Raw genomic sequence first — 23,015 nt, forward strand, 5'->3', positions numbered from 1 at the left:
GGGTTGTCCTTTTGAATTTTGTTTTTTAATTTTCTGATCACGTTTTCAATATGTTTTCACTTAACTTTTTTTTCGTTCGTTTGTTTTGTTTTTTTTCTGCTGAAGTCATTTGGTTTTTTGGCTTCTTTGATGGCACCATTCATTCATTTTTGGTTTTTAGTTTCATTATCATCATCATCTAATAAAAGAGACGGGTATAGAGTGGTCCAAGTTGGGTGAAAATAGTGAAAAAAATTAAAAGTTTTTCGACTGGTTGCAGCCATTGACCCATTGGAATACCATCCATATAAAAACAATTAGTTTTTTTTCCATTCTGGCGACCATCAACCAACCAACACACGACCTCCGATCCAGAGGAAAAAAAAGATTATCCATCCATCCAGGCAGTCATCATCAAACATCAGAAGCTATTAAGCGAAAACAATTTTCAGTTCATGTTTTTTGTTGTTGATGGCAGTGAAAAGTGTCTCTAATTTCCGAAAATCATCAAACACCATTCATTATTTTATTGTTTTTTTTCCTTTTCTCTTCTGTTTTTCACACTTTTTTCAGATTTTGGATCGGAGTTTTGCTTCGAAGAATTTAACATTTGACTTTCATTGATCATTATGATGATGATGATTTCCCCTAAATAATAATATTGACTTTGATGATATGTTTTTTTTTGCTGATTCAACCCAAGTTATGCTGATGTTATCTATTTTTGTTTTGAATTTACAAGTTAACAACATTGAAACTACATTATGTTCATCATCATCTGCCTTTTGCGTGATTATGATGATGATACATTTCAATGTTTTTTTGATTTTGATTAGTTGTTTTGTTACAATAGTTTTGTTTTTGTTGGTCTCGTGCCACAACCCAATCATAATAATAATGATCATCAGTGAAAAATAGGAAAACAATAAACAACAAATGAATGAATGAAACAACAGCATTTAACAGCTTGCCGGTCGATTAATATTTTACAAAATGTATGTGTTGTTCGGAATACAATGGATATGATTTTTTGGATTAAGATTGCAACGTAAAAGGGAAATCAAAATTGCAATGGTTTCCAATGGAAATTTTTTCCATGATCGTTATCGTTTGTAATCGTATAAGTGAAAAAAACATCACGTATCAATTTTTGTTCTTCAAAAATCCAACACTTAACTTGGCTGTGAATTTGTTACAGATTCTTTCACAAAGGTAAAAATAATGCACAAATTGATTCGGAATTTTTTCAGAAAAAAAAATTCGAAATCATTTTTTCTGCCTGCCTGTCAGATGTGTTATACGAAACTAATTCAAACATGGGGATTCCCGAAAAAAAAATGAAAAACAAAAATTACTTCGTGAGTCCATTTGGAATATTATTTTTTTGTTTTTTTTTTATTTGAAAAAAATTTGAATTGATCGAAAATGATGATGACGATGGCGGAAAGCAATATACCATGGAAAATGATATATTCAGGGTTGGTTGGTCAGTCGTTCGGTAAAAAATGACCCTCGGAAATCAAGTCAAGCATAAACTATTGGAACGATATTCCACCCTTATTATTATTATTATCGATATCATCATCAAACAAGAACAAAACTTGAATAAAATAAAATTCAAAGGCAATGAACGCAAATGACAAAAACTAAAACTAAACCAGAAAGAATATTCTGGGTTTGTTTGTTTGTTATTTCATTCTGGATTCTCGTTTCAGACAAACAAACAAAAAATAAATATATAAGTGGTGTGTAGATTATTGGATCGAAATTTTATTTTATTTTTTGAAAACTCTCACTATATAAATACAGAAGAATATTCCTGTCTTGATATTCTATTCTGTTCTGGAATCTTAATTCCAATTGGATCACGTTCCGAAAATGAATGAATGTGAAAATAGTGCATTTCTATTTTCTCTCATCATCATCATCATCTTTATTTTCGTTAAGATCATCATCTTTTTTGTTTCTTCTTCCTATATTGGTTTGTTTGTTTTTCTTTCTCACTCACTTTTGCTAACTCTCTAATTTTGTATATACCATATGATCTTTGATTCCTTGTTTTTTTTTCTCCAATGAATGTAAAGAATCTATTATCTCTCTATGTATTCTTTATATTTCCTATCTGTTTTGTTTGTTTTTCAATAGAACCTTTATCTCTCTATGTGTGTGTGTGTTTCAAACAAACAACATCGTCCTGGATAGCCTGCAATTCTTCACAACAAAAACAACAAAAATATTAACCTGGTTCATTATGACAATGGGGCAATGTGTATTATTATTATTATAGCCTATTATCTTTTACTTTTAGTTAAACTAATAGAAAGAATTATGAGAATTTTTTCTGCTTTACTTTGCGTGATGGAATATCATATCATGGATCCATCAAATGTAGATGATGATAAGATGATTATATGATGGAATCAAGAATTTACATCTTTATTTCTATTTTCATTCATTTGAAGATACGGTCGACAACAACAAAACAAAATAAAATGAAATAAACATTCTTCTGATGATTCATCTTTTTTCTCGGTTGTTGTTGGATGAAAGAAATAGATCCAAAGAAAATCGATAACATTTCAAATTTTTGTTTTGAAATTTTTGGACATTGGTCACGCGGTATCTATTTCCATTGGAATGGATGAACGGTATAGAATTTCATACATTCATGGGGAGAGATAAATGAAAAAATGAACATCATTTTGCTACTTTTCCTTTTTCTCACTGTCTGCGTTTGACTATTTTTTTCGTGCAGCAACAAAATTGGGAAATAAAACCAAACTTTTTTCTTGAAAATCTTCAAATCATCATCGTGATGTATACTTTTTTTTTCTCGCGCAAACAAAATATTCAAATATTTTTTTAAATTTTCAATTTCTTTCCCAAAATCGATCCATTCGATTGTCAACAATTCGTTCCTGGAAAGAAAAACTTTTTTTCTTCTTCTGTTTGGATGTGCTTTCGTTAGCGTTTTTTTTTTCTTTTGGTGTTTTGTTTGCCTTGTCTGGCATCATGGTTGTCGATTTTTTTTTCTTTTTTTTGATGAATATTTTAAAATTTATGAATTTTTCTTTCGTTCGCATCTTATTTTCGCCTTTATCTTTGCACACACACACGCACATCATAACCATCATGATCCAAAATCAGTCAGCAACTTTTTGCCATACATGTTTTCCTTTACTTTGTTTTTTTTCGAATGTCAACATTTTTCAGCTTGCAGCCTTTTTTTTGAAAAAAAGTTGACAATTTTGGTGATGATGACGAAACAAATTCTGGAAACTTTTTTTTTGGAAAGTGAGAGGGAATCTATTCCTATGCTCCCACCACCACCACCACCAGACACACATGCATATTGATTAGGAAAGAAAGAATTTTCACTTATTACTTTGCTCACTTCGAAATAAGAATCGATCATTGATTTTTTGATTTTCCAGTATGTTTCCCCCTCTGAACATCTTGTAAAATTTTTTGTAAAATTTGCAATTTTCATTGATCACAACCAAAACAACCTTTGCATTTTGCATTAATGTTGTTTATTTATTATTTTTCTTCAAACGCCCACAATAATAATAAAATTTGAAATAAATGAAAGAAAAGTCGATACTTATAAACACCATTCACTTTTTCTATCAAAAAAACGGCAAACAAAACAAATATGAAAAGAAAAGATTAGAATTTCATCCATAATAATGATTAGGTTTTGAATTTCCATTTTTCTAGTTTTCCGATATGTGGAAAAACAAAATCGAATATCAATATCGTATCCGACAAACAAAAAAATGAAAAATCAATCGATCAATCAAACAAACCGAATCGAATCGAATTCAATATATTTATTTATTTCTTTGGGAAAATTATCATAATTTTATGTTTGAATGTTTCCTATTTTATCATCATCATCTTGATATCGTTGATGATGATGATTTTTCGTAAACGAAACAGACGAAAAAAAGAAACCAAATCACTAATCTTATTAGATTGATGATTGATTTCTTTCGGAAAATCAAGGATTCTATTGCCGCCTACTGGCATTCGGAATTTTCAAATTTTGGACCATCAAAAACAAAACTGCACTCATTCATTATTGAATTGATGAAGAAGTTTCTTCGGAAAAAATCCCGGATAATTTCTCGTTTACAAAACAGCAAAACATAGCAAATAAAAATCTAAGAATTTTTTTCAAAGAAAATGTTTTTGGACTTACGAAAGATTAATAATCTGGTCTTGGATTTTTTCTTGAAACATCACTGTTTTTTTGTTTTTTGATTTTTGCAACAACAAAAAAAACCCGAATTAACAATGATGTTGTTGTCAGGCTGCAATATGATGACAGATTATATTTACGAATCGAATCTAATCTTTTTTTCTTTGCTAAGATCCCAATGATGATGATAGTGAATGAATGATGATGGATTTCGAGTCATTTTGCTTTTTTGTTCGTTGAATTCATTCATTTTTTTTTCCTCAATCACCGGTTATCATTGATGAAAAACAATCACAATCCATAATGGCATTAATCATGATCACCATGTTTTTGTTTTTCACTATATAGATATTTTTCTTTGTTGTTGACCATTTTTAATCACACAAAGGGCGTCTATTTTCTAGGAAATACATTTTTTGCAAAATGTCCAAACGAACGAAGAAAATCTAATTATCTCTCCTTTCACACAAAACACAATTCGATGATTGTCCATTTTACACACCACCTAGTATATAGTTGAATGAACAAAATATTCGCAAATATCGATGATTGATATTATGTCTTGAATAACAATGGCTATTTTTTCACATATAATTAAAAAACGGTTTCAATCTAATCAAGTGGCAAAGGAAAAAACCATTATCATCACAAATAAGAACATTTCTTGATTACCTGTTTACATTTGGGAAGGAAATCTTGATTTTTTTTTCCAGAAATTTCACCGCTAGCTGGCGTTGTTTTGAAACAAAACAAAACAAAAGGAATAATAATAATTAATTGATAGTAGCATTGTTTAAACTTATCAAAAAAATTGAAAGAATTGATTGTCATTGTTTGAATGAATGATATACAAAGTAACTGATTCAATATAGTGTGTAAGTGGGTAGTTAGTAGTAGTGGTTCAAATCCAAGTTGCAGTAGAATATTCTGTTCACAACAATAATAATGGCCTAGTAGTAGCATTGAATTCTGTTGGAAAAAAATCGAGGATATCCATTTTTTTCGGGATCCATTTTTGGTAGTAGCATTATTTATTGATACAATTCGTTTAACTGTGGTATGTTGTTGGTATCCATTACAGACGAAACAAACAGGAAACACACACAGAGAAACAAGTGAATGAAAAGTTTCAATCCAATGAGTGATCCGATTTCGCGCCTTTAGTGTGAATGTGAAATGGTTTGTGTGGGCCATCGCAACATCATCATCATTCGTTGTTTGATACTTGATCAGTTCAGATGATGATGATGTTTGATTTAGTGATTTTTTTTGATTGATAATATTCATCAATAATAGTGTGTTCTTCAACGAAAAAATATGGTAAGTTTTGATGATTGCTTATTTCCAATCAAACGGAAATCACAAACCATTTATGAATGACATGTGATATTAATCATGTAATGATGATGATAATTATTTGGATATTCTGAAATTCTCTCTAGCTATATTACGATTACATGATCGTTAATATATTTTTCATATTTTCATTTTTATAGCTATTACGTGAATTTGATATTGTTTCCTTTGGTGTAAATTTCAGTTATGGAATTTAATTTGATTCCTTGTTTGACCAGGGAGAAATATAGATAGATTGTGATTGTGATTGTGATTGTTGTTTAACTCTGATTCTTGCTTTCTTGCTTGATTTTTTTGTTTTGTTTCATCACCTTGCACACAAATCATATTAACACTATTCATAGATATTTAGATATCTATAGAGTAATTTTTGAAAAACAAAAACATGATGATGATATTCATAGACTATTTACGATTTCGGTGTTTTTTTTTCTCTCTCCATAATAATAATAATTCAACCCCGAAACAGTATAATTCACGTACAGAATTATAGAATTGTTCAATTCTTTTTATTATTATTATTGTTGTATTCTGTGTGTGGAATCATCATGACCATTATCATTATTATTATTATTGTTTTCACCCAATGATGACCACAATGATGATGATGATCTTTATTGGATATAGAGAATGAGAGAAAAAAAAATCTTTTTTAATTGAGTCATTTTTGATTTCAGGATCATTTTCTATGTTGTTGATTTGTGTCTGTCATTCTGGTGTAATAATTCTCTTTCTCTCCCTATTTGATTATTAACATCATTATTACGATGATATAAAAGTTTTTATAATGGTCATTTGGTCAAGTATCATCATCATTATTTAATCAAATCGGATTCGCTTGTTTTCTTTTTTTTATTGTTGTTTGAATAGAGGTCATAGGTTTCAATGTTGTTTGAATTTATTCAAAGTTTTTTTCTTCCGACAACAATTTTTGTCCAATTTATTTTCAATATTTTTTTGTTGAAGCTTGTTCAAAACACACACAGAGAGAAAGAAATCTTGTTACATTTTTTTTCGAGAAGTAATAACCTACAAAGAATATTCTTGTTACAGTAGTGTTCTGAACAAACATTTTCTGATTCTGAACAACAAGGCGAAAAAAAACTTTTGGAAACTTTTTTTGTTCAAAAAGGAAAGATTCTTGTCGTAACAAGCAACCGATATATAAAGATTTTTTTCCATCAATTTCTTTCTCGTCCAAAATGACAAACATTATTATCATCATCATCATCGTTGTTATTATTATTATGTACAATGTTTCCCTTTTTTCGTATGTATTTCTTTACGGAAAAGACCTGATGATGATTATGGTGATTATTATGATTATTATTATTATGGGGCACATAATCCTAGAAAATATAATGATCTTGAACACTTCGGGTTTTTTTCGGGAAAGAAGTGTTGTATACAAACACATTAAACACACACAAATAATGTCCACCACCGCCGCCAACACCATCGACATCGAATATTCTCTGTACAAGATGAAATTATTATTTTTCAGGGATCAAATCAGCCAAGTTAAGTTTCATATATTATTCTAAGATTGGCTATGATTATTTTCATTTCGTACATTCACTTAACCAGATTCTTTCTTTCGTGTGAAATAAAGAAAGAAAGAAATTCTACATTTTCTCTACATTGCTTTTTTCTTGTTTATTTTGGGCCAACGATTCTGGTATCTCTTTTTTTTTTGTTTTTTGTTTTTCTCAATTCTGGTATCGTTCTTTCTTTCTTTCTCTCTTCGATGATAATAATAATGTACTGATAATATTTTGTTGTTATTGTTGTTTGTTTTGTTTGTTTGGGATTCATTTTCTCTCTATAGCTATAGATTGTGTTTGGGAAAGATATTCGCTTCTGTTATTCGACTAATTCGGTTGTTTATGTTATTATTATTTTTTTGTTGTTATTGTTATTATTTTATGAATTCAATTCCGAATCCTTGGAAATATTGAACAAAATATACATGATGATTGAGCGGCTACAGAAAAGCAAAACAAAAAAAAACGAATCGAACTGAATATTTAATGAATTTTTCTCTCTTTCGGTGTGTGTGAAACCTTGTCTATGCAGAATTTTTTTGGGAAAGAAAAAAAAATGATAGTGAAAATAACCAAACAACAACTTTTTTTTTGTAATGTGTCGCGTGTCAGAATTAAAATTCCAAAGATGACATACACACGACATTGTTTTTTTCGTTGTTGTTGAGTAAAAGATAATGTTATCTATCGAACAGATAGATAGATAGATAGACAGGTTCCATAGATAGACACGACACCTAAACAAAGAAATGAATGAATGAATGAATAATATCCATTAGAGACAGGTATCACTCTTTTTTAACAGATTTTTTGTATTGATTCCGATCTCTCTGTGTCTCTTTAATCCAAAATCAAAAATGATTTTTTAATAACTTTTTTCAAATAATGTTTTCTCTTATTCCTGATCCCAAAAAATCCTATAGAGAATATTCTTATTGGATTTTCAGGACCGAATATTTTTCTATGTCAAAAATTTCAAATCAACTCGAAACGAAGAATCCGCATCAATTTGTCTTCAATTCTTGTAAATGGTAATGTCATATTATCATGAAAGTGATCATCAATATTGGTTTTCTTTCCTGGCCTTATATTAATATATTTAAGAAAACAAAAGGTTAATTGTACATTTGGGTCCAATTCATCTCCACCAACAGCTACTACTTTGATCTTTTGATCAGAGCAAACAACAAAAAAAACTAAACTAAACTAAATTGATCTTTTGCGGCATTCGATTCTTCATTGTCTTCAATTGATGTGTTTTGTGTGTGTTTAATGTGCAATGTGTGTGTATGTGTGTTTGATTGAAAATTTTCTCCCCACAATAATAATTGTTTCCCAAATGGCCTGAATAAAATCTTTATGTGAATTATTTATTCATTGAATACGATAATAACGATGATGATGAATATTTAGAATATTCATTATTTATGTTTGTAGGATGTGTTTTTGTTCTAGTTGTTCTATCATTGATGTAAAATATTCAAGAATGAAAATCAATAATTATTACCATCATTTTAGGGAAAAAATGCTGGCCATTCAATCATCAGGCCACGGTCCACCACCATCATCATCATTATCATCAACAACATTATTACCCGCATCAATTCAATCAATCCAAACAAAACAACAGCAAATTGAATGCGATGAAAATTTTTATCAAAAGAAAAAATCAAATAGCAATTCATTACCATTATCAATATTTGATCAATATTATTCTGTGTTAGTTTTACGAATCATCATCATGTTGTTGTTGTTGTTAACGATGACAAATTGTCTAAATATTTTTCAACAGCAATCATTAAAATTCTCATCAAATTTCATCATGTCATCATCATCGACAACCATACTATTATTCTTAGTGGTTGGTTTTGTGAATTGCTTCTGTGGTCGTCGTCATGGTGCTGGTAGTAGTTATTATTGTAAATTTTCATTAAAACATCCATCAAAATCATCGACATTATTAATAGCCGCATCAATGATTGCCGCCATGATGATAACTTCAGCAACAGCAATAACATCATCTTCTTCTCAAAGATCTTCTCAATCATCAATGATGATGAGTAAATCTTCATCTGCTAAATTCGGTTTGTATTTTTAAATTCTGGCATTTTTTTCCCAATGAAAACAAAAAAAAAACATCGATATCCACCATATGGTTAAAAATCGATTCTACTGGGTTTTTTTCTCTCTCAACAGATTCAATAAAATTGAATGTTTACAGTATTTTTTTTCTTGCCGAGTAATATTTATGCAACATTCGGAAAAAGAGTTTTTCCACAACAAAAAAAAATGTTGTTCATTTCAAGTTATCATCATTATAATAATAATAATAATAAGTCTCTCTCTGTCGTTATATAAATAAAGTTTTTAATATGAAAAGAAAGAAAAAGTTTTCGAGGAATTTATGTTATGTTATGAAAAGATCTTATTGTTGAAAAGTTTTTCGATGTTGTTGTTGTTGTAGATCCTGTTGTTCAATTCTGGCTATATTTTCTCATTTCACATAAACAAATGACAGTTATCTCAATCCTTTTACCCATAAGTGTCACCATCAAAAAAATACTAAAAAGTTTTCCAAGCAAAAACATTAAACAAAGATGTTTTCCTGTCTTGTTTCACAAGAGTTTGTTGTTTTGTCACGGGTTTTCCTATAAAATTAAGATATTAAGGAAAATATGAACGAATGAAAAATGAAAGTGAAAACAAAACATCTTGCCGAAATGTAATTAGAATGATGCAATATGATTTTCTGATTCAGATATATGTCTTATTTGTTGCGCAGATGAAACGATGCAAATTTTGAATTAGAAAAAAGTGTCCAATTTGTCAGAGTTAGGGTTTTTGATTTTATGAAAGAAGAAAAGTTTCTGATTTTTGTTGTTGTTGTTTCTGGATTCTTGAAAACCACGGTTTGTTGAAGAACCATCTCCATAACTCTTTCGTTTCACTAAATATTTCCTAAGAAAAATTAAACAAGACCAAACTTTTACATTCTCCAATCTGCCGACTGAACTTCCTGTCGAAAAAACAACTTCCATCATTTTTTTGTTGTTGATCATCATTCATAAATGACGTTTATTATTTATTATTTTATTTTCAATGAAAAGTTTTTTTTATTCATTTTCATAAAAATTTACTGTATTTGATTTTCTGTTTCGGTTGACATTTTCATTTCTGGTTCATTCATTCATTCATTCATTCATTTCATTTCATTTTCAAATACACATCCGTTCGGAAAAAAAGTTCCAAACTTTTTTTATATTTATTTCCCATAATAAACCATAATAATAATAAAGTTAAACTTTAATTTTCATTCTGTTTTGGTCGGTTTGTTTGTTTGTCTTTCTCTCTCTCTGTTGACCTAAATCATTATTTATCATTATGTTATTATTATTATTATTATTAATGTTACTATAGGAATGAATCATTCATTGTCCATCATCATCATCATCATCATAAAAATTGTTAAAGAATCGAGAGTTTTCGAAAAGTTTCCCAGAACACATATATAAACATGTAATATATGTGTAGTAGAAGAATCTCTTGGAATTTTTTTTCTCTGTGCAAGGCCTTGAAGGCAAAAAATATATTAATTCTCTTTCGGTTCTTGTTTGGTTGATGACGATGTTGATGTATTGGTCCATAATGTAAACGGAAGATGAAAGTTTTTTTCTTAGTTTTCTTTCTTTCTGTTGACCAGAATATATTCTTTCATCATCATCATCATCTTCTGATCAACCATTCACATTTTGATCCATTTCCTTTCATTTTCTTCTAGAAATTCTTGAATTTCCGATTTTTCTTCTTGCTTTTCTTCCATAATAATCAATGATGATGATGATTCTATATTTATGATTATTGTCTATTTTTATTATGTTTCTGGATCCAAAAAACAAGATCAAAATCAATGATTTTTTATTAGCGTAATTTATTGTCGAAAGATTCATCATTATCATTTTTATTATGATTACTGGAAAATTTATTCAATTTTATCTAAATTTAGTTTTTGTTGTCAAAATCATTGATTGCTATTAAAACTAGAATTTGTCCATAAGTGTTGATATAGCCTAACTGCTGATGATGATAATAAGATTTGGGAAAATATTTTCGAGAAATTTTCTCTTATTCAATGCCGGTTTTATTTGATTTTCATTCTTGGAAAATTTTCTTTGATTCACATTTCACACAATGAATGATGATGACTTGGTTGGAAGCAGAGAAAAAAGAAAACCCTTTTCATTTTCAAATTTGAATTTCTGGAAGAAAGAAAAATGAAATTTATTGCCTGGAAAATAACATTACTCGCAATGAATGAATGTAGGAAAATGGTTTCTGTGTGTGTGTCCATATTTGCCCATTTTAAAGATTTTTTTTCCCGAAATGTTTGCTTAAAGTCATGAAAAAAAATTTCTGGATCAAGGTTTTTTTAAAATGAAAATATAAATAGCTTGTATGAATTCTGTTGATGGATCTTAAATCATTCGGAACCGGATTGAATTCAAAGATGGAAAAAAACGTTTATAGTGTAAATAATGAAAAAAATGTGAAATATTCACGATTCTTGAGAGTTTTTCTGCTAAAAAAAATTCTTTAAAATCTTTTTTCGAAAAGCAAACAAAATTATTATCACTAAATTTTGTTCTTCGGTTTCTCCATCGGTTTTTTTCGGCAATTATAATTGGCGAAACGAAAAAACAAATTTTCGGAATTCTAATTTTAGATTCTGATAATAATTTTTCTCTGGATTTTTCTTTCTCCAATTCTGTCCAACAGGGGAAAGAAATATAAATGTTCTGGTTGCATTTTGTTTTTCAGTTAGTTTTTTATTATTATTAACTTTTGTATATGGCACCATCATCATCACACAACAACAACAACCAAAAGTCCCATCAATCAAGTTATGATTAGAGTAAGAAGGAAAATAAGGAAATCATCTGAACAACAACATCTGAATGATCTGATTGACTATACTCAACCAAAACTTAGCTTAAATATAGATTTTTCGTTGGGTATGTTTTGAACGAATGAATCAGAGAGAAAACCAGCCATAACAAATCAAAAACCCACACACACTTACATAGGAAGAATCCAAAATAAACGAAAATCGTTAGTTAGTTAGTTGTACAAAACGATAAGAGATGTTAGTTTAATTTCCATATAGGATAGATTTTCCTTTCAACTATATATACTTTGCAGGCTAAAAGCTAATTAGCTTAAATCCTTATTTAAACAAATTGGATAATGTTTTTTTCCTACAATATAAATCTGATCTATTTGGGTAAATGTTGTTGTTTTTTACTTGTTAGTCGATTCGTTTGGTTTTTTCTCAATTTAAATTCTTTTTTCTTTTACGTTGATTTTTTGTTTTTATCCATACAGATCAATGTCCTTTTTATATGATGTGTTTGTTTGTTGTTTCTAGACATAAACCAGAACAATTTCAATGAGATATTCCTTGAATCAAATTGAGTGATTTTTTGTTTAATTAATTAATTGATAAAGTATACAATATCAATATATTTTCATATAGAATATTCCTTCTTCTTAGATCATTCCAGAATTTCATTTGAATAATTAAAAATACAAAGAATGAATGGAAAATGTAAATTGAATTCTATGATTCTTATTTGGAAACGTAGATTCAGGCCTTCTTCATAATCATCATTATGATTCTGTATCGAACGGACGAATCAAACATTATCATCATTCAGATGGAGAGAGAAAGAGAGACATCAAGATAGACAGAAACACCAAACGCACACACATCACATCATTTTTGTTCATTTCGAATGTTTTAATTGGATTAAATTCAAGGGAATAACCAAGAGAAAATAAAGTGATATTGCTTCTGTTTTTCCTTAGTTGTTGATGATGATGTTGGTGTCTTTATATGAGTCCCGAATGGCTGCTTTATTCGTAACGAATCGAAATGAATTCAGTCACCATCATCATCATCAGTAAATAGGAAAAAAATAAAGAACCAGAGAAAAGTTTTGCCCGGATTCTTTTCTCTTCTTTTCAGATCATTCGTGTTCAAGTACCCGAAAATGATGGCTGTTGTTTTTTTTCTTTTCAAGCAATTCTTTATTTTTTCTTTTTTTTCATTTTCCTAAAAATTCATATTTTTTAATTGTCATGTCATTCATTTTGTCATTGAATATTCTTCTTCAAGTTTGAACATCTGGTTTTTTTTTTATTTAAGGAATTTTCTTCTTTTCCGGTTTTTGTTTCTGTCAGAAAATCCTATTACGAATCGATCAAATTGGCACATTCGATTATGTGTTGTTCAGGTCAAAGTTCGTTTATTCGTTTGATTGAAATGGAAAAATGTTTGTTAGATGATTCGGCTGTTAAATAATGTGTAAAAGTTTTTTTGCTGTCTGTTTTTTAAACATCCAATTGATTAATTGTTCAATTGTACAATTGAACAGAACAAAAAACAAAAAGAATCGACAAAGATAAATATAGTTTAACGGAATAAAAAATGAATGTATGTGTTTCTCAACAATCAAACAACCAAACAACAACAACAACAATTCTCGTTTACATTCAGAAAAAAAAAGAAGAAAAATATTGTGACATTTTATTTTTGCTTGCTGCTACTGTATTTATTTATTTGTTGTTGTTGTTGCTGCTGTTTTCCTCGTAGATTTTTCGATATCCTAAAATGAAAATTTTCTTTTCTTTTCGTTGATTCGTTTTTTCTCCTTACACAAACACACAAATCATTCCATCGTGAATCCGGTCGATGCTTCGTGTATTGAATTCAATTGAGCCCGCATACAAACACCGAGAGAATAAGAAAAAGCAAAAATGAGAAAATCGAATTGAATCGGAATCAGATTTGGTCGTTTTTTTACGTTTTTTCACTGCTAAACTATGAGGGAGAAAATGAAAAGAAGAAAATACGCTTAAGGTATTTTCAATGCTTTGTTTTTGTTTTCATTTTTCATGAAAAAAAACGAAACGTTTACCCAAACAAAGAATATTCTACGCTTTTTTGTGTGATATCAGATGTGCCCAGAACCAAAAAAGAAAAAAAATATATTCTATTTCCACCGAGAGAATCGTATTTGTTTTTCTTTTGCTATTTCGACCGATTCTGTTATTCTGTTAGTGTGTGTGTGTGGAAAAACCTATTATTCTTAATTTTATTATATATTCTCTCTCACTATCAGTCTTTGTCGTTTTTTTATTCTTTGTCTTTTGGTTGTTGTTGTTTTTTTTCACACCCTTAGCATCTTTTTTGATTCTTTATACAATTTTCTATCGATTTCTCTCCCTTCCTTCATTGCTGAATCACACTGATTCTCCCGGTATATTATTATTCTTGATTCGAAATGGTTCGATCCAAAACGAAAAAAAAACAGAAAAAAATCATTCATTCCATCAGTCAGTCATCAGATTTTAGCATCCATTGTTATTTTCCACTATTTCTACACAGTAGTTTCCCTTGGTTTTACACTTCCAGTACATTCAGTCAGTCAAGTCAGATATTCTTTTCATCACGAAAAATGGTTTTTTATAATTTTCGCAACTTGAATGAAAACAACACCGAATCATCATCGAATGAAAAGTGTGAAAACAAAAACAAAAAATCCGACAACTAAACAAGGAGATTGACCGATGACTCTTCATACTTGCTTGACTTATTATTTTTGATCTGGTATTGTGTTTTGTTCATCAGGGTTGAAAAAGTTAGGGAGAAAAAAGATGTTCCAAGTTTTTTTCTTTTGTTCCTGACAATATGGTGGATTCATCATCATTTGGAATTTTCTGCTTTTGTTTTTTTTGTTTGTTTCGACTTTGAAACACACTTACCAACGTCAACTTATAAACTTTTAAGCTTTTTTTCCCTATCTATCTCATTCTTACATTCACTCATTTACAATCACAGTTTTAGTTGATGCAAAAAGAAAAAATTCCCTGAATCATCATCAATAAATAAATCGGATTCTTTCATTGTTTCTTTCTCACTCTGTGTGTGTTTATTTATCTAGTGAATTAAGCTTAATAAAAATCGAAATAAAAACCCCATGGAAAATAATACCCCATTTGAAAAGAATGATCAAACATGATGAATGAATGAATGCAAACGAAATGTTGATGATTGGGTGTCTGATCAATGATCTTTTCATTATTTCTAACGTTGTTGTTGTTGTCCGGTTTTACTTGAGGAATTTTCTTCTTTTTAATATCCAAAAAAAAGTTTTCCATTTTTTGTTTGTCTTTTTAATCCTTGAATAGTTTTCATTTGGTATTTGTTTGTCCTTTTATTCTTCATTGTTTTCATATAAACATTGAATTTCTTTTTTGAAAATATTAATAGTTTTTATGTAAATTTTTTCACTTTCATTTTTTTTGTTTTGGTTTGATATTTAAGAAACATAGAAAAATGATAATGATCCAGGATCTTTTTTCAAATGACATATGTTTATGTGTAGGGAATATTTTCAATGATGATAATGATCATCATAATCATCAATGATCATTATTGTGGTAGTTTTTGTTGTTGTTGTTGTTGGGATTCCTGTTGTTCCTAAAGGATGTTGGAGCCAAACCAAACGAAAAAAAATGCAAATTCAGATAATATCTTTGTGTGTGTGGATATAGTCAAAACTAATGATGATTTTTCTGGTTTGGTTTGGTTTTTTTGCCGACCGACAAAACCAAATGAACCATAATGATGATAAAAAAAACAAAACAACAATAAAGGTTTTTTTTTGCATTCAGAATATTCTCTTTTCGTCCAGTTCTTTCAATTCTTTAATTCACAAATCAAATTCTTGTTTTATTCTTTGTTTGCTTTTTTTGTTGTTGTTGTTCATTTTCGATTCTTTGATTCACTCACTAACTATTAAAAAAATGATGATTATTTTGAATAGTCAGCAGAATTTTTTTCTTCTGAAAAAAATATTTATTTTGTTTGTTTTGGAGTCAATTTAATCACCCAATTCCAATATGATGATGATCATTGCGCATCGATATTTTCCATTATTCAATTGGTCTCCATTATCTATGTATGGAATATTCTCTACAGCCATTCTACAATAAAATTCCGAATAACAGAATTTTAGTCATTAAAAATGAGAATTTTGTTGTTGTTATTTAATACAACGATTGTCATATCACACACACACACACGAGAAAAACTGTCAGAACCAGAATTCGTGTGAACCAACAGAATTGATACAGAATATAATAAGTTTTTTTTCTTTTACTTTATTGCAATATTTATTTGCATTTTTTCTATCTTCATTAATTTTAATATAAATAAAAAAATGAAAAATAACTAAATAAATAAATAAATACCGGGTGTGTTTTTGCTTTCCTAGCAGCCGTTCTTATCTTTTTTTTCTCAAATTCTTATTATCATCCAAATAATTTGCATATTTTCGGTGGTGAACAAACTGCAAACTCCAAAAAAACCAAAAAAAGAAAAGAAAACAAACAAAAACCAACAAAGATACATATTTTATTTTTAATAACCAGGGAAAAAAACCAATCATCATTTGAAGATATGACATTCACAAACACACGCACACACAGTGTGAAAAGAATTAGTTTTTCAAACATCCATGAAAATAGGAAAATATCATAATAATAATAATTATCATAAATGAAATTTTCTTTTTCCTTTCTTAAATGTAGGAATATATTAACAAAAAAAAAGATGAAAAGAAATATTTGAAAATATACATTTTCAAATGAAACGAAAAAAATGTTCCAGTTTGTAAAGCAATGGATAAAGATGGTAAAGAATATTCTTTACTTTACAATTCTTTTGTCATCATCATCATCGAACCATTGTTTCCAAATAACATTTTTACTAATAATTCTGTTGAATGAATGAAAATGTAAATTTCGCTTGTTTGGTTAGCTGGTTGGTTATCTCTCTATTTTTTTGTGTTATTCTTACCAGATGTAAAATTTGAAAAAAAAGGAAAAAAAATGAATTTTTTGTTTCTGCTACAATGTTTTCTTGTTTAATTATTCCTGTTAATGATGATGATGAACATCTATGAACGAAGAAGAATAATATACATTCGAGTATTTATTGATTTTCAAAAAAATTTTCTATTTTGATTTGTTGAAATCAATATTTTCAACAAAATTTATTGATTTTCCCGTTTGTTTGCTGCAAAAAAAAACATGAAACAATCGTCGTCGTCAGTATCATAATTAGTTATCATGATTTGAATATTCATCCACTATGAATTTTTTCCTTTTTTTGGAAAATTGAATTGTAAAATTTTTTTGAAGAAAATCGATTTTGCCCCGTTGAAATTCTGTTGAAAACAAAACATCGTTGATTTTGTTCGTTTGACATTTCAACATTCATTGAATGAGTTGTGCGCACAATTTGAAATGCGCACATTTTTAGGAAAACAAAATTGCATTGCAGTAAAGATAACATTTTTTTTGTTGAAAAAAATTTTCGATCAACATCATGCAAATCGCTATTAGTAAAAAAATAAATGATAAGAATTATTGTGCAACGACGAAAGAAAAAAAAAGAATATAAATTTTTTTTTCGAAAATCGCTATCTTTATCGCGTTCCTACCCTACCGGATTCGATTGAATTTTGTGATTTTTTTTTATTATTCAAAATTTTGTTTGTTTTGTCGTTCTTGGAAAGAAAAATTCAAATTTTAGATCCCCGATTGTTGTTGTTGTTGTTGTTTTGTTTGTCTGTTGGTAAAATATATTCGGAGAAAAAAACGAAACATTATTCACCATCATCATCATTTTCAGGCAAACAAAAAATCAGTTCGTTTATCGTTCGATAAACGAAGAATAGAATTGGCAAAATGGATCAATGTTTTTCTTGGCAATTTTGTTTTCCTTTCTCTCTTTCTATTTACCCAATTTGCCGCCTGAATATTATCGATTTTGTAATCATCCAAACAAAAAAAAACTTTAATTTCGCATTTAGTTTTTTTTTTTTGAATCAGGGAATCAGTAAACAAAAAGAAGAAAATCTAGGAAAAAGCAATGGCACAATTAATTTGAATAGAACAACTATTTAAACAGTGATGTTAAAATAGAACCAAAAAAATAATAAAAAATAATGCTGGCTCCCACATCATTGATAAAAAAATGTTTAAACTACATAAATTAAGCTTCCAGGTAAACCTGTCTACCTGTGCTAGAAAATTCAATTTTCGGCATTTTATTAATTTAGTTATTATAAACAACAACGTTAATCAAAAAATCTAATCAAAAAAAATTTTTAGCTTGGGAAATTGAAATGCAAAAAGAATTTTATTCTGCCAGAATCACATTGTTACATAATCAGATGAACCCACTTTCTTGATTCTATTTTCGCTCCAATTATTCTCTGGGTTTTTTTCTCAATTCATTATGCATCATCATAATCATAATCATTAATCGGGCACGAATTTGATTCATTCATTTCTATTTTCATTATTATTCAATTGAATGTTAATATTTTCCCATAGCAAAAAAAATGATGATAAAATTGAATCATCATTATCAATTTTCACGAGGTTAATTGCAAATGAAAATCTTGGTTATTAAATTGAATAATATCCGTCATCATCATCATCATTATGATTATGACCCATATTATTAAATCACATTGAATGTTTGTTTGTTGTTGTTGTGGTTTATTTTTTTCTACACAATTATAATGAATGGTTTTTTGCCTGTGTGTGCTGCCGATCGGTTTATCATTATCATCATCATCATGGTTGAATAGGAAAAAAATCCAGGTCAATTTTGAATTTTTTTTTCTGTCTGTCTTGGATGTTATGCAAGTCGAAATAGTTTCCAACCAGTTCCCAATACGGTTTCTTTGAAAAATAGTCTATTTTGACCCAAATTGTTTTTTTTTTTTTTGGAATCCGGAAATATTAGAAAAAAAGAAAAAATTTTATATGATCGAGTGGTCGCTTGAGACAAATTCACTATTCAGTTAGTCAGTCAGCCAAACAATCATTTATATTTATTTGAATCAACCAACAAAAAAACTGAAACGATTCTAGAGACTATTATTGAAACAAAAACCAAACGAAAAAAAAGAAAATTCTGAAAATTGAATGAAACTGAAACGATCAAAAGATCATGTTGATGATGATGTTTGAGGGTTGGCTGATGATTGTGGCTGGTATAGTAACTGCGATGCTCAAACGAAACAGAATAATAATAATTTTTCCCAAATGTACATTTTTTTGCGAAATCCCCCCAGAATCAAGAATTTTTTTTTGCAAAAACAAACAAACTAAAGACTAGGTTTTTGACTTCTTAATGGATTTTTCTTCTTGATTGTTGTTGTTTTGTTTTGTTGGTTTTTTGTTGGTTGTATTTTTTTTGGTGAATAAAAAACAACAGCAGAAAAGATCAAAAACATAAAACATAATGGTATGTATGTATGTTTTCAATTTATTGATTATGTAAAGCTTCTCCTTCTCTCTTGTTTCTTTTTTTTGTTTTTTACGAAAATCAACATTTTGAATAACAAAACACAAAAAAAAATCTCAAAAATCATAATCATTATCAAATATTAAAAAAAACAATATTCTGTGTACGAAAAAATGAAATAAAATATATTTAATTTTCTTCAAATGAAAAGAATATTCTTTATTCGACGGAGGAAAAATTAGAAAATGAAAAAATTCAATTTTCTTAAAAAAATCATTTTTTTTTCTTTGTTATGATTATGATGATTGCAAGATTGTTTCCTCTTTCAAGCTCCACAACAAAGATTGTTATTATTATTTTTGGTATGCCAAACAATCTATATACATTGTGTATTTTGAAGGGAAAAAGAGGTGAGGTGGGCAAAAGAAGAACGAAAGAAAAAATTGCACATTTTTTCATTTTAATTTTAACTCTTTGTTGCCATAATAATAATGATTGTAATATGCGTGTGTATGTATGTTTTGATGATGATTATGATGATGATCATCATATAGGATGCTTTAAAACATTATTATTATTATTATATGGCGCCCAATGTGTAAATCTCTTTACTTTTTTTCAAATGAATTTTTTTCTAAGAACCCGTTCATAAATACCAGTACCGAAAAGAATTTCTAATTTGATTTTTTTGTATTTTTTTTCTCATAGATTCCGGACAATCATCAATACAAAATGGTGGTGGTGGTAATATAAATAGTGATTCTTCGACAACCGATTCATCTGATCGTTGGCATACTGTATCTGCGTATGTTGGTTCAGAATTATCAATACCATGTGCTATCGATGTTAGTGGTTGTGGACGTATATATTTTATTACATGGACTAAAAATATTTCCTCATCACCATCACCATCATTATCTTCATCTGATAATTCAATGTCCAATACAATGGCAAATAGTGATCATGATTCATCTCAAGAAATTTCTTCTTCCTCATTAACAGTGTCAACTTCTTCACCGCCACTACCATCGTCATTATCATCATCATCAACAAAATCTGGGGAATGGCAACGTGTTTTCATACATTCAGATACCTTTGAACGTGTTTTAGGTGATCTGGAACAATTTGGTCCAAAAAATCGTGTTGAATTTGGACCAAAAAATTTATCTGACACAAATTTTGCTCATTTAACATTAAAAATGGTTGTACCTGAAGATGATGGTCTTTATAAATGTGATGTTACATATGTTACACCACATACAAATGGAAAGTGTCCTTCACTAACCTATATTCGTGTACAAACACTTGGTAAGTTTCTCTTTCGCCAAAAATTTCTCTTTCTTCCCCATAAATATCGATGAATTTTTTCATTTGTTCATGATTCCAATATAATCAAATTATAATTGATTCTTTTTTTGTGGTAAACATACAGACACAAGATTCTTCCATATTAAAGCCATAATAAATCTTAGTTATGATTTTTGTAAATCAGGATAAATGTTTGATTTTTTTTCTCTTAGTTTTTAGTTTCGGGTTGAGACATGAAAATAAACATTTTATTAGTATTTTTTTGGTGAAAACTTTCAAAGAAAGTAATCCTTTTTCGGTTCACTCTTTCTTCTTGTCGATTCTTTATATATAAAATTCTCTATTTGAAAGTTGATCGAAAATCGACCCGATTCTGTTTTTTTCGCTTTTCCTCAAAAATAAAAATAACCCATAATAAATATAGAAAACTGGAATTTCTCTCTGCCACTTTCTTTCCTCAATAATCGATAGGATTGCCATTTTTTTTCAATTTTAGAGCAAAAGAAATATTAAAGAAAATCTACTTCCGATTCGATTGTAACAATAATAATAATAATGTTGTCCACAATGTTTGTTACACACATTCAAAACACAATGAAAAAAAGATAAACATTAATAGTGGTGGTAGTTGTAATAATTTTCTATCGGATTATTATTATTTATTATTATTATTTAGTTCGTTTTTCATCGTTGTTTTGATTTGATGAAGAAAATAGAAAAATCAATTTTCAAATATCAAATCAAAAATAGAAAAAAAAATTCGCTCATTTCGAAACACCCTGTTTTGTTAATGTATTTTCTGTGTTTCCAATGTTGTTGTTGGTGGTGGAAATGGTGGGGTATATTCATAATGATTTTTTTCGGTTGTTGTTGTTTTTCCTTTCTTTTATCGTCATTGTTTTTTTCATGTCGATTTTCTCCGAATAAAATCTTTATTCATTCATTTTTGGGTTATAATTTCTAGTTGAGATTCAATTTCGATTTGTTATGAAGAAATCATTGAATGGAAATCAAATAAAAGACGCCCATATATAATAATATGATTTTTATTCTTCTTCTTCTGGTTACTCCATAAGTAAATGAAAAGAAAAAAAATCGATTGTAAGATGAAAGGGCGGTGGTGGTGGTGGTGGAAGGAAAGTAGTATGCAGTTTTTTTCTCACTTACTTCACTTTATTTTACTTGGATGATGAAAACGATCATCAATGATCGAATCGGGAAAACATCATCATCGATGGTGAAAAGCTAAAGAGAACAATAAGAAAATCCAAAGAGAGGGAAGCTAGCCAAAAAAAAAAAAAAAATAAAAATAAAAACCCAACAAGAATAGAATAGAAGAAAAGATTCTTTTCTTTTCTTTAAACGATCATCAATCACTCTTCAACGCCAAAATAATAATAATAATGACAGTGTTTATACGTTTCAAGTATATTTGTGTTATTCTGCTTTCCAATCCCGGATAACAATAGAATTTCTTCGCAAATAAATCGAATTTTCAGGAAAGAAAATTTCATCGTGGATATCATCATCATCATTGGGAGAAAACCAAATTACCACCACCACTATAACACCAACATTCACTGTATGGCAGGACATAACATCCTTTTTTTTGCTGTTGTTCATGAATATTGGATGTTTTATGTAACACAGTTGTTGTTGTTGTTGTTTTGGTTGAATGAATGGCGTGAACAACAACAACGTAAAATGTTCCAAGTTTTTTTCTGCTGGATCGATATTTTTGCTAGGGATTCTGATTGAGTGTTTCAACAACAACAACAACAATCGAAATGAAATGAAATGGCTAACATACAATTGTGATTTAGAGAAAACGAAAACAAAGTGAAACAATATTTTTTCATAGCGAAATTCGAAAACAACAACATGATTGGTGTGGGTGTTTTTTCTGGATTTGCAAACTTGCATTTATGCAATTCCATCAGAAAAATAAACATAAATCCAGTATATTCAACTTTGTTTTTGAAAATGTTTTTCAATCAATAATTTATTATCACCAAAGCTAAAAACAGGATCGATTTTTGTTTGTTTTCAAATGTAAAATTTACATTTATTTTATTTTTTGTTGGTAAATGTCTGAAGCAAACCATTCCATTTGGTGGCAATATGATGTTATTTTAGCCAAACTGAAAAAAATCTAGTAAATTTACTTTGATTTATGAATTGACAATCAAATAAAATAAGTTGAACAACATTAAATTGACAGAAAATTTTTCTGTTTTTG

The 23,015-nt window shown here is 28.7% G+C and overlaps 1 protein-coding gene across 2 annotated transcripts in view; it reads left to right on the forward strand.

Moving 5' to 3' along the window:
* The first annotated feature begins 5,345 nt into the window (after nt 1-5,345).
* Nucleotides 5,346-23,015, forward strand: part of LOC113797697 (uncharacterized) — a 45,283-nt gene continuing 27,613 nt past the window's right edge. The window contains exons 1-3 of one of the 2 annotated variants that reach the window (XM_075821611.1): nt 5,346-5,503; nt 8,007-9,167; nt 20,177-20,776. In XM_075821611.1, coding sequence (XP_075677726.1) covers nt 8,522-9,167; nt 20,177-20,776 — 1,246 coding nt within the window. In that variant the 5' untranslated portion in view covers nt 5,346-5,503; nt 8,007-8,521. The remainder of the gene's footprint in view (nt 5,504-8,006; nt 9,168-20,176; nt 20,777-23,015) is intronic. The other variant, XM_027348120.2, reaches the window with a different exon arrangement.

Source organism: Dermatophagoides pteronyssinus, unplaced genomic scaffold (assembly GCF_027571235.1).
Source record: "Dermatophagoides pteronyssinus isolate colony J.1.1.1.1 unplaced genomic scaffold, Derpt_VIB-CSIC_2022.12 sq0011, whole genome shotgun sequence".
Taxonomy (NCBI): Eukaryota; Metazoa; Arthropoda; class Arachnida; order Sarcoptiformes; family Pyroglyphidae; genus Dermatophagoides; species Dermatophagoides pteronyssinus.